We start from the raw sequence: 13580 nt of genomic DNA, 5'->3' as shown, positions 1-13580 counted from the left end.
CTAAATAACATCATACTGCATTGTCCTACAGACCTAATATTAATATTTCAAGCCTTATTTAAAGTATGAAGTCAAAACTATGCACCATCTGAATTATCCACTGTATTGACCACTGTTCCTCCTTGTCAAATATTTTTAAAGATAAAGGTCTAAATAAAGAGTGTTTTTTATTATCATCGTGGTATCGGAATCACTATCAAGTATGTAAATCGAGTTTGAAGCTTTAGTATGGTGCCCACACTAGCCCGAGCACACTTCCAGTCTATAAAGTGTGTGTTTTAGTCTCTTAACCACAGCTATCGATGTAAACAGGCTAAATGTGCCTTCTGGGAAAGAGCTAATCTGATGGATGTAGGACAAAGACATTAAATACTATCTCTGCTCCGAGCTTCTGGAGATGCCATTCACGCCTTTGTCCTGGTGAATTCTGATGTTTGGAGAGATTTCAGGTCAATAAAGTTGTTTTGAACTTGTGCTAACTTGTACTGAAGAAAAGAAAACATTACAAAGCCGTAAACGTAGCCATAGCAACCGTCGTGATCCAAAACAGTGATTTGTAGATGGGTAAAGAAAGGCTCTTTGTTATAAAAATGTTGTCATCGTTGTGGTATCGGTGTTTCGATACCACGAGGATGGAATGGGACTCTTTTAGTATCGATACCTGCTCAAATGAGTATTTAGTTTCAATATTAATGTTGGAAATCATAATGAAATCAAATCCACTTTTCTCATTTGTTTTACTGGGTTAAATTACTGCCAATAGTCTGTCTAAAAACATAACGTCAACAACTATTTAATTAATTTGGTGATAACGAATGGCTTTTGTCGTTTTCCAATATCAATATAACGAATAAAACTTCATAAATTCGTCAAATCTGAACTTTTAAAATTATCCGACTTCAACAATTCCCAATTTCTTTCTAAAGATCTCAATATCTGGGTGTTGGTAAGTCGCATACAGATATTTAAAGCCTATATAAAGGTGCTTTGTGCAACTTTTTTGTTGAAAGGTTTGCCAATTGTGTCCACGGAGATGTTACTGCTTTGCCTTTTGTCCCATACTATGTCAATAAACCTATTTATCGCCACGGAAACAAGCACGTGACACCACCAGGTCAAGTTACAGGTGTGATCTGTGGAAAGACAAGCAGAGACGAGCAGATGGCAGACCAGACCCCCCACCAGAAAAGCTCCATAATACATCTTTATGAAGGTTCCACGGTATGGCATTAAAGGGCCCATATTACGCTGTTTTTTGATCTCTGTTCTAATGTTGTTTCCTCATCACAAACAGACCTGGAGTTGTGTTTTGTTTCATTCACACATGTTTAACAAACCCTTCTTCTTTTAAACTAAAAGACTCTGTTCCATCTTGTGATGTCATCATGTGCTAATACAGGAAGTGCTCCGCTGTGTTTTTAAACTCCACACACCTTCACCAGAATCATTTGTATCATTTCAGCCCTGGAATTGCCAATCTCTATTGAACTAAAGGTAAAAGGAGCTGTTAACTTGAAAACTACCACTTCATGACATCACAAGGTAGAACAGAGCATTTTGAGCTTTGGAGATGTTACAGAATAATAATAAAGTGTTACTGAAACATGTGAATGAAACATAACACAACTCCAGGTCTGTTTTTGAGGAGGTCACAGCATTATAACACGACTTGACGCTCACAAGAGTCAGTTTTACGTAATATAGGACCTTTAAAATACATCATTTTTGAAAGTAGCAAAGACAATTCCTACAGCACGATGCATAAATACTGATTTTTTTTATACTTTCTTCTTCCAAATGCATAAAACTCCCATTCAAATCCCAACCCAAACATTATATCATAGGACAAAACAGACCTCATCGCCCATTTAGACACTTAAAAGGGGAAAAACAGGTTTCCTTTAACAAAACAAAACAGCAGACAGTCTCCATGCGTAATCAGACCATCCCTTTGAACAAATATTATAATAAAAAAATAAAAAAAGTTCCATTTATATTTCTGCTTAGTCATCAACTCCAATGATTTTCCATATGCAAACAAGTGTAATGGAGAAATCAGCCTAACACAATTACTCCAGCACCAATACACGGCCGTTGTAAATATTTTTGTAGGCACACAAACTCCTTTCCATTACACAATTAGCATGAACAAGAAAGCAGCATGCTAACCGTAATGCGTTTATTTTTAGCCTGACAAGAGCCGCTGTCTTGTTTTGCTAGCTCTTTTATTTTTGAAGTTCATTTGAAGAGACTGTGAAAATGTTTTGCTATGCTTCACGAAAGGATCAGTTATGAGACTTCAAAAGAACAAGTTATTTAAGGAGGCACCAATCCAGTGTTTTTTTGTTGTCGATAACGATTAACCGATCTGAGATAAATATCCAAATTAGCTCATGTGTTTTGTAACTGTTATTTATCGTTTAAAGGGCCCATATACGCTGTTTTCTGATCTGTTATAATGTCGTTTCCTCATCACACACAGGCCTGAAGTTGTATGTTTGCGCATATTTAGGCTGAGTTCTTCTCTCAAACTGAAAACACGCTGTTCCACCTTGTGATGTCAACAAGTGGTAATACAAGAAGTTCTCCACTGTGTTTTTAAACTGCCTTCACTAGAGTCATTTGGATCATTTCAGCCCTACAATTTCCAGTCTCTACTAAATTAAAGGTAAAAGGAGCTGTAAACCTGAAAACTACCACTTCATGACATCACAAGGTTTAACAGAGCATTTTGAGCTTTGGAGATGTAAATAGAATGAAATAAAACACAGCTCCAAGTATGTTTTTTCATACGTTAACAGCATTGTAACATGACTTAAAGCTCACATGAGTTAATTTCGTGTCATATAGGTTTTAAGTATCTGAAAAATAATCAAAATTATCCCATGTGTTTTGTAACATTTAAAGTAACTACAGAACAACTTCATAAAAATACAAGTTTTATTAATATTACGAGACATTTGGGGCTAGTAAATCATCTTATTACCCCAGTTTAAAGACCAAAATGGGATATTGACTCAATATCTCAGAATTAATATCTGATCCATGAAAATTTTCGTAACAGTGCTTCCTTAAAATTATTCCCAAGTTTGACATGGGGGATTTTGTGCCAGTGTAAATGGTAAACGGTCAATCAAAGCACTTTACATCGAGAAACCACTCATCCATTCACACATTCATAGACCAGTGCACACAGACACTGGAGGTGAGGTGGGTTAAGTGTCTTGCCCAAGGACACAACAACAGCGTTCATCTGTGGGAGCTAAAATCGCGCGGCCAATCTCTGGATCAGTGGACAAAAGCTCTAACAACTGAGCTACTGTCTTAAAAGTGACTTGTTTAGATGTTTGCTGGTGTTACGGAGTCAGACGAGATCAGCTTTGTCACCAGTTTAAAAGGTCTATAGTAACAAAAATGGATAAATATATACTCTAGACCAGGGGTGTCAAACACATTTTCAGCGAGGGTCACATCAGCAAAATGGCTGCACTCAAAGGGCCAGATTTAAAATAAATCTATTGAAACTACTTTTATAACTTGTTAATTCACTGTTTCTGTATGTATTACTTATTCAAGTAACAAATATTAGTTATGAATTGGCATATATGTATAAATATGGCTGTGTAACTTTGTATCTCCTGATAAAATGACATTTTAAGTCCATCATGCCTTTTAATTTACCCTGTCGAGGGCCACATAACATGATGTAGAGGACCACATTTGACCCACGGGTCTTGAGTTTGACACATATGCTCTAGACAAATGTACAACAACAACTCATATGGAATAATGGACTAACACTAAAGCAGTTCATCTTTGAGTTGTTTACATAACCCCACCTCTTGTGATTACACTTAATATTCACTGTATTTCATGTCAACACAAGTATTTCACCATTTTTGTTTCTTTCGCTAGCTTGTGAAACCCATATTTCTACATTTTCTAGCTTCTAACATGGACAAAACGTTGACTTTCCACCATACCCAACTTGTTATTATGTCATCACGTTTCTAAAAAAAAGTTTTGCGTGGAAAAAAAAGTGAAGCATTGGACCAATCAGAGCAGAAGGACTTGTCAAAATGGCGTCATAACAAAAGCACGTGTTCTGTTGCTAGTATGAGCGCTAATCTCTTAAACGTTGCTCTTACCTGATCGCGTTCGTGTGGGAGGAGCGTCACCGTCGTCAGCAGTAACGTCGAGCTACCGGGACCCCTGGAGTGCCCCCTGCCTTGCTCCACGCTGCCCCGTTGTGAACTAAGCTTGTATCGCGGGCCATTTTTCAACAGCCTGCCGTTGCCCACCGAACGCTTCGCCGCTAACCGCAACCTCTGCCCGAAAGCGGGGTTAGAGGCAACTTTGGCCAAATCCCTCTGGTTTCTCAGATACCGCTCGATATTTTTCAGAGAGGAGCCGTGCGTATCATCCAAGCCTTCGATCGCCCGTTTTAGTATTTTATTCCAATCAACATGGCGCAGATCTTGGGAATCCCATTTAAATTCCTTTGTCGGAACCGGGGTCGCGATTGCCGGCTGCGCGACCACTCCAACTCTTCCAGGATTCCCGGGGTCTTTGTATGAAGTGCTCCCCTTATTGGTGACTTTGAGAATAGACCCATCGTGAACACTTAATCCCAATTGCTCGAGAACAATTTTCTTGTCGAGTCCATGTGAGGTGCCAACAGCGTGGCATATCCTCTCCTCCGACGGTCTTTGCTTCTGGCGTTTGATTTTCTGTATTGCTTCGAGAATCCACTCCGTGTACAGAGGGTTAGCGAGTTTTACCATGGTTACTCGATTGCAAATAATAATAATAATATGTAATCCATACAGCTAGAGAACAAGGAATAAATCCACATCCTTCGGAAAGGTCAAAAAGTTAGGTTCCAAAGTTACATCCGCGCATTGAACTCAATCCAAGGTTTAGTTTTAACTGTTGGCACTGGTAAAATCCACTATAGTTGCTTGAGGGCGCTGTTGAGACGAAATCCAAGTTCAAATCTGAGGAGAGATAGAGCAAAAGTTATGTCAGATAATATATTTCACATATTCAAGCTTTTTGCGTACTTATTTATGTATTTAATATGGGCATAGTAATTACTCTGGATAAATATGCACGATTTCAGATTAGTCTATTTTTGTTTTAGTTACTGTTGTTTTATGTCACTTCAAAAACGTTTTTCGATTTTAAAAGAACAAAGATGTGGATTGTGGATCTTTTTAAATCAAGATGTGAAAAGCATTTACCCCTGAACTCAGTGATGGGATGGAACAAAGTAAAAGTAGTAAAGTACTGTACATAAGTATACATTTTCGGTATCTGTATTTTATTTAAGCCAATTGTAAACTGGGTACTTTTTACTTTTACTTCACTACATTTGAGAGCAGGTATCTGTACTTTCTACTATACTACATTTTTGAACTAGACTGAAAAGTAAAAGTGTTTTTTTTATTATTGTTTGAGACCTGCTGAAAAGGCTGAGAGTTTATTTTTAACACGCTTGCAGTTTGAGCAAACAAAAATAGTATAAATCTGTATCTAAATCACTCAGTTTTAAGCTTTATTAGATCTAAAAAACAGCACAAAATACTTTTACTTTTTACTCTTTAAGTCCGTTTTAAAACAGGTACTTTAATACTTTTACTAAGTAATTTTTTTTCATATTATACTTTTACTTAAACTTGAGTATTTTCTTGCCCCTGTGTCTGAACTTTTACTTAACAAAATTGAGTACTTTTTCCACCACTGTCTTTGACTTAGAATGTGGGTCTGGACACTTCACATTGCAATACAGAGCTAGTGCCTTTGCAGAGGTCATCTAAGGTTTTCGCTGTTATCATTTTCCAAATATCTATACAGTATAAACCATGCTTATTAAAATGCCTCAAATGTAACGCTTACAGTGTAGGCGTACTGCACAGTTTGCATGACATTTTCAAACTAGGAAATAGTCAAACCCAGAAGTGTGTGGACAAAGGGCTGAGCACATAACTTCCTGGTTCGCTGGGGTCAAATCTAGGTCATGAGCTCTATGTAATAACACGCAATAACAAACAATGTTGTATCACATTATGACTGAGGAAGTCGGATCAACGGGAGACACAGCCGTAGAAAACTTAAAAACGATACAAAAACAGTCACATGACAACAATATAAGGATGTTAGCTCAATGAATGCTACCCAATCTGTGTCACTAATATGTAGCCTACCAAAAATAAATAGGTTTGTTACGCAAACATAAAGAGTACTACTTAAAACTATATCTTTATCAGCTTTACTTCAATACCAAAAACTATAAAACTGATTTTCAAATAACAACAATTTAAGGATGTAACTGTTAGCTTAAGGAAGTACCCTACCCAATCTGTGTCACTAATATGTAGGAAATATGGATGTCAAGTGAAATTGGGGATTGTAAATAGGTTTGTCACTCTTATTACACAATCATAAAAAGTCTATTACGTAAAATTATATCTTTATGAGCTTTACTTCAGTGCCAAAAACTATAAAACTGATATTCAAATGACAATAACTTAAGGATGTAACTGTTAGATTAAGGAATGCTAATCAATGCTATAAAGTTTTGATGATGGCTGAAGTAGCCTACCCAATCCGTGTCACTAATATGTAGGAAAAATATGGATGTCAAGTGAAATTGGGGATTGTAAACAGGTTTGTTACTCTTATTGCACAAACATAAAATGTCTATTACTTAAAATAATATCTTTACCAGCTTTACTTCAATGCCACAAACTATAAAACTCACATTCAATGGTAATAACTCACGTTTGTAAATGTTAGCATAAGGAAAGCTAATCAATGCTATAAAGTTTTGGTTACAGTTGAAGTAGCCTACCCAATCTCCGTCACTAATATGAAGCCTACCGGATTGAAATAGGTTTGTTACTCTTTTTCCACAAACATAAAAAGTTTATTATGTAAAATTATATCTTTATCAGCTTTATTTCAATCCCAAAAACTATAAAACTGATATTCAAATACCAACAACTTCAGGATGTAACTGTTAGCTTAAGGAATGCTAATCAATGCTATAAAGTTTTGATGACAGTTGAAGTAGCCTACCCAATCTGTGTCACTCATATATACCAAAAATAAAACTATGGACACCAAGAGAAACTGGAGATCGTGAATGATCAATGACTGTCAATTCCAAAAACTATACAACTCATATTTAAATAACAACAATTAAAGATGTAAATGTTAGCTTAATGAACGCTAAAACAAAGCTATAAAGTTTTGATGACAGCTGAACTAGCCTACCCAATCCGTGTCACTAATATGTGGCCTACCATAAGTAAAAATAGTGAAATTGGGGATTGTAAATAGGTTTGTTGATCTTATTACACAAACATAAAAAGTCTATTACTTAAAACAATATCTTTACCAGCTTTACTTCAATGCCAAAAACTATAAAACTGACATTCAATGGTAATAACTCACGTTTGTAAATGTTAGCATAAGGAAAGCTAATCAATGCTATAAAGTTTTGATGACAGTTGAAGTAGCCTACCCAATCTGTGTCACTCATATGTACCAAAAATAAAACTATGGACACCAAGAGAAACTGGAGATCGTGAATGATCAATGACTGTCAATTCCAAAAACTTTACAACTCATATTTAAATAACAACAATTAAAGATGTAAATGTTAGCTTAATGAACGCTAAAACAAAGCTATAAAGTTTTGATGACAGCTGAACTAGCCTACCCAATCCATGTCACTAATATGTAGCCTACCATAAATAAAAATAGTGAAATTGGGGATTGTAAATAGGTTTGTTAATCTTATTACACAAACATAGAAAAGTCTAATATTTAAAACTATATCTTTATAAGCTTTACTTCAGTGCCAAAAATTATAAAACTGATATTCAAATGATAAAAATTTAAGGATGTAACATAAACATATAATAGTGAAATTAATGATTGTAAATAGGTTTGTTACTCTTATTACGCAAACATAAAGAAGTCTAATCCTTAAAACTATATCTTTATCAGCTTTACTTTGCTAAACCTGTGATTGTTTCATTGATTTGCCCACATTGCGCAGTCAAATGGTCCATGAATGCTCCTGTAATAACCACCACGTTTCTATAGACTACACACCAATGCATTTCTCAGTAGTCTAGGAATGCCAGAGTCCCATGGCCCACTTTTACGCACGCATTTTACTCAATACAAATGTGAGCGTGGGAGGAGCAGAGGGGTGAAGTTACTTTTTAAGATGTGCTAAAACGCGAAAAACAGATGGATCCAAACAGATGCGGGAGCTGTCATGGCTGCAAAAGAAATTAAAGCGACTTAATCTCACACTATTAATCCACATTGCAAACCCAGCTGCCCATTTTTTGAAGGAGTTGGGTCTTGTGGAAGAAGAACGAGATGCGTGGAAACTTCGAGACTCGCAAAGACAAGTGAAGTGACAGTGTATGCTACATTATTTATCCTATTTGGAACAAGCTGTCAAGTTGTTTAACGCTGAAATCCTGCGTGTCATCCTCGCATACGCGCTAAAGTATGCTAAAGTGAAGGATGCGGCTGATAACTTTGGCCCAGTGCGCACTTTTGACAGCTCTGTCCCTGCGTTTTCCAGTGACATTACGCACAGGGACGCGCCAGCCAAATTGTGACGCTTGGACTTTCTGACAGCGATGGCCAAAAGGCAGTGAAATGTCCGCGACAATAACGTGTATAAACCTGGAATAACCACAGAACTAACCCCGAGTTGAGTCCCCGTGTGTCGCTTCTTCGCTTCCTTCCGCAGATACATGACAGCGATGCCAGCGGGCGCGTTACTGATGTCACCTAAACAGTCGCCATTTTGTTACAATGTTGCAGTTTACATGAATCCGACATGACGCTTATTACAATCCAATGGAGCGTCATTAAAGCTCACCTACGCTAATGCGCCCTCCCTAGCAACGTCAATATTGGCTGCAAAGACAAGATCCGATTCCTGGTTTGATAAAGCGTGTGTCAATCTTTATGCGTGCGCTCACCCTCAGAGGCGCGCCATTGGCTGTGTTACCCGTCACTTCATTCAATTGACCCTCCTCTTAAGGTGGAGAGGCGAAGGAGATGAATTGACACCGCTTAGCTCGGGGAGTACGGGGAGCATCGACTCTCTACCGCCTAACCGCTTCCAGATCGCTTTATTACCGTGTTAAAACGAGAAAAAACAAACGCGAATTAGCCCGGAATTAATTACACGGGCTAATTTATGACCCCATTAGTGAATCGTTTAGCGCCGTCCCACCTTAATCCATATTCCTCCTTGAAACAGTTGGTTACACTTGAAAGTGATTTAGATCATTTTAGACTTTAATTGGCTGTTTGTTAAATCTATCATCTGTTTGCATAAAACCCGCAAAGGCTCAGCACCGACTTAAAGTGAAACCGATGTAATAATTACGTGCCATATTTTGCATATCCACGCAGCGTTTTTTTTAAAGCAAGCGCATGAAAAAACACCTTATTCCCCCACCTCGTCTATTCTTGTCTTATAAAACGCACTCTACGTAAAGCCATTAAGCCACATTAGCGATGAAAAGTGGGTTGTGTGTTTACCAGCGAGCATTATTAACGTCATGCACCGCGCGCAACCATGCCATGACCTCTTTATAACCGTAACTATCAAATATCTCCAATGACGGCGGGGGAACAGCGAGCCCCTTGAGGCGAAGAAAACCCGATTCAGGGGGGAATACAAGTTTGCTCTTCAAATTCTCCCAAAACGACGCACAGAGACACATACTCTGTGCGTAACGGGCGCCCCTTTCCCCCCGTAGGACACACGAACTAACGCGTTTTTACATGTTCAGCGATGGATGCAGGCGAGGCGGCGTGAAAAGACAGTAAAAATATGCACTCGTAGTTTTACCTTCTTCAAGTTTGCGCACATCGGCTCGCGCTCTTCATCATAATGGTCGATGGAGAGGGGAAGGCGCGTCAGGATGGTGTTGTATGTATCCAAAATAATGATAATCCCGCAGGTCTGCACGCATGGAGACACACAGAGGAGCTGATAACTACTAATTGAAAGGTTAATCTTCGTAGCAGCCAGTGACAAAGTGGTACCCTCCCCCTTTCGCTCTCGCTCACTGTAGACATGTACTTGAGTGTAGCGCAGCGGACCGTCGACTCTCCGCTGTCAATTTCACTTTTCCTCCCTCCTCCTCAGTCCACATACCCAGCAGTCATTCGCTCGGTCGGTCGGTGGCTGCTTGGTGGTACATACAAGCAGGTTTTTTTTCTCCCTTCTGGCATTATTGTACAGGCACAGCGGGACTGAGTTTGGGAGGCTAACAGCTCCCATAGTTTCACACATATTTGGCTGTTGTTTGTGGCGCAACAAAATCACCATTGGTTTCAATCGGGGCACTGTGGTTTGGCCAGTAAAACTAATTCAAAATACAGTCTTACTTAAGTCACATTGTAAAATAAATGTTGACTTTTAATCATCCAAACGTGTTATGTCATCTTTTCCCTTTTTATTGTTTTGTAGATCCAAAGCAAATAGCCTAATTAGGATTTTAAGGTTGGCTAATCTAATTAAAATGGCACAGAATCAACATAAATATGCAAATTAAAACATCTGAATTTCTGCATTTCATTTTAATAATGTGTTTGTTTAAGTGCACCACTACAGAAACGTGAAGCTAGTGTTAAGATTGTGCCATATGTTAAATTAGAATTAGTTTTATACAATACATGATATAATAGACTAAAACAATAGAATTCATATGAGCCAGAACATTATGACCAGCCTATACATTTCACCGTCAACAATTTATAGTAGTAGAGAATAGGGCGTACTGCATTATTATTTTATTTTGTATTTATTATTATTTTTTATTTATTTATTTTTGCTCTATTATATTACACATTTTATTTATTCATGTTATTTTTTATTTATTTTTTTTGCTCTATTATATTACACATTTTATTTATTTATTTATTTTTTCGCTCTATTATATTACAAGTATTTATTTTTATTTTATTTTATTTATTTATTTTTTTTGTTTTACTGTCTAAGACCTGCTATAAAGGACTGAGCTTTATTTTTAACATGTTCATAATTTAAGTAAAACTAAAATATAAATGCACAAATGTTTATCAAAATCACTATGTTTGAAGCTTTATTAGATCTCAAAGTCTTTTAAACTGGTACTTTAATACTTTTTTGTCCATGTGATACTTTTACTTTTTTGTTCTGGTGTCTGTACTTTCACTTACGTAACAAAACTGAGTACTTCTCCCACCACTGTGAGGATAAAATGTTTAAGACACAGTGGTGCGGGGGTTAAGACTCTCACCTCACAGCTACACGGTCCTGGGTTTGATTTGATTGTATCCGAGTATTTGTGCCGTCGTTGTCCACATAAACCTCGTCTTCTGCTTTGGTTTATCCCCAAACCTGGAAAAACGTGTACATCAGGTTGGCCCATGCAACAGGGCCAACCCATTTAAACTCATAAATTAGTTGGACAATTTCCCTGTATAATGACGAGTGATCATGTAAATCACACCACAGAACCACATTTATAGTGCTATACATGCTTCAAAATCTCACCCCAGACAACATGTATGATTCCCTTTACTGGAGGCATTGGTGACTGAATAAGTTTATGCTCAAAATGTTACGCTAAACTTTTTAATCTAGCTTTACATCAAGGAACCACGCACACATTCATACACCGGAGTGCACAGACACTGGGGGCGAGGTGGGTTAAGTGTCTTGCCCAAGGACACAACGACAGCATTCATCTATTGGAGCTGGAATCGCACCGCCAACTTGTGGTTCAGTTGATATTCTGACCGATCAACCAATGACGTTTATGCCGAGAGCGGGATTTGAACTGGACAAATACTCTACCAACTGAACTATTTGTGAAGGTCCTGTGTTTTGTTTGATTCACACAAGTTTATTATTAGTCTGTCTCCAAAGCTCAAGATGCTCTGTTCCACCTTGTGATGTCATTAAGTGGTAGTTTACACGTTAACTTGGCTCCTTTTACCTTTTGTTCATTAAAGATGGACAATTACAGAGCTGAAATCATCCAAATGATTCTAGTGAAGGTGTACGAAGTTTAAAAACACAGTGGAGCACTTCCTGTATTATCACATGATGACATCACAAGGTGGAACGGAGTGTTTTCTGTTTGAGAGAAGAAGGGTTTGTGTGTTAAATATGTGCGAATGAAAGAAAAAAAAACACAATTCCAGGTCTGTTTGTGATGAAGAAACATTATAACATAGATCAGAAAACAGCGTAATACGAGCCCTTTAACACATACTGTATATATTTCTTTGAGTAAATCAGTCGGACATAACAACTACACCTCTTACTCCATAACTTCCCGTCCAAAAAGACAACCTTTAAACTGCATTTATCCGGATTAGCTTTGGACAGATATTTTTAAGCTCCTGCTATTAGTCCCATTGATTCCCTATGGACATTTCAACTCAATATCAGTGTGGTTCATTTTGACATTTTAATAAAATAGGACAGGTATCTTTGCATTGGCTGATATCACCCTGGGCACTGCGGGACATTATACAGTAACTCCATAATCTGCTAATTAACTTGCTGGAGGAAGCGCGGCGTTGTTAGCTCTGTAATGTCTATCACGGAGGCTGCAGATTTGAAGTCTTTAGCTGCGTTGGAAAGCTAATTTTTCATGCACTAACTCAGATGTAATTAGAGAGATAATTGGGGGAGATTATAAACATGGTTCTCTATGAGGGGAATACAAAATGGAGGAATCGGATCTACTATTTTTAACATTTAAATCAGAACAGATTCCCGCTTGATTGCACCATAATGATTTTCCAATTAGTGATCGATCTGTGTATTAAGGACATGATTTTAGGCAAACAGCTGATCGATAATGCGTGGCTGTTGTGATTATGTGGCTCATTTGCACATTATGGAGACACAGACGCAAAATGTAAAATAGAAAAGTATTTTTATTGCGTTGTTGCCTGGGAAACTGGTTACAAATTCAGCTTAAAAAGACCTGTTGTGCTTGTGTCTGTGATATAGTTATAATCTATGACACTCGTGGATCCTGAAGTCACAATTTGCACATTTTAAATCGCAATATTTATCTAAAACGGCTTAATAAAAGAAAGATGTCCGCTGAGTTCCACGTTTGAAAACTGCGATGTCCAATGGGAGATGATGTTGTAAACGTCATCACAACAAAGAGACGTGTAGCTGTCGGCGCCCCCTATGGACAGCTGCACATCACACTAGCGAGCATCCCTCAAATTTGCATAGATGTAAAAAAAAATATGACTGTGTAACTGTATATTTCCTGATAAACTGCCATTTTAAGACATGTCACACGTTTTAATTTACATTGTCGCGAGCCACATAAAATGATGTGGTGGGCCGCATTTGGCCCCCGGGCCTTGAGTTTGACACATGTGCCATAGAGCCTGAGTCACTGCTTTTGCATAGAATGTTCTATAGTGTGGCTTTAAACTTATCTATTTACCATGGGGACAAGCAGATGATGCCACCAGACCATGTTACAGGTCAGATCAATGGAAAGGTG

General features: G+C 37.8%; 1 protein-coding gene across 2 annotated transcripts in view; it reads right to left on the bottom strand.

Moving 5' to 3' along the window:
* kat6b (K(lysine) acetyltransferase 6B) overlaps positions 1–10143 on the bottom strand; it is a 68512-nt gene extending 58369 nt beyond the window's left edge. Inside the window, exons 1-2 of one of the 2 annotated variants that reach the window (XM_033984171.2) lie at positions 9899–10143; positions 4149–4997 (exon numbers count right to left, since the gene is read on the bottom strand). In XM_033984171.2, coding sequence (XP_033840062.1) covers positions 4149–4784 — 636 coding nt within the window. In that variant the 5' untranslated portion in view covers positions 4785–4997; positions 9899–10143. Of the gene's footprint in view, positions 1–4148; positions 4998–8737; positions 8916–9898 lie in introns of those variants that run through there. The other variant, XM_055229327.1, reaches the window with a different exon arrangement.
* Positions 10144–13580: the final 3437 nt, after the last annotated feature.

This window comes from Periophthalmus magnuspinnatus, chromosome 19 (assembly GCF_009829125.3).
Source record: "Periophthalmus magnuspinnatus isolate fPerMag1 chromosome 19, fPerMag1.2.pri, whole genome shotgun sequence".
Lineage (NCBI taxonomy): Eukaryota > Metazoa > Chordata > Actinopteri > Gobiiformes > Gobiidae > Periophthalmus > Periophthalmus magnuspinnatus.
The sequence above is the reverse complement of the archived record's forward strand: the minus strand, read 5'-3'. Positions and strand labels throughout refer to the sequence as shown.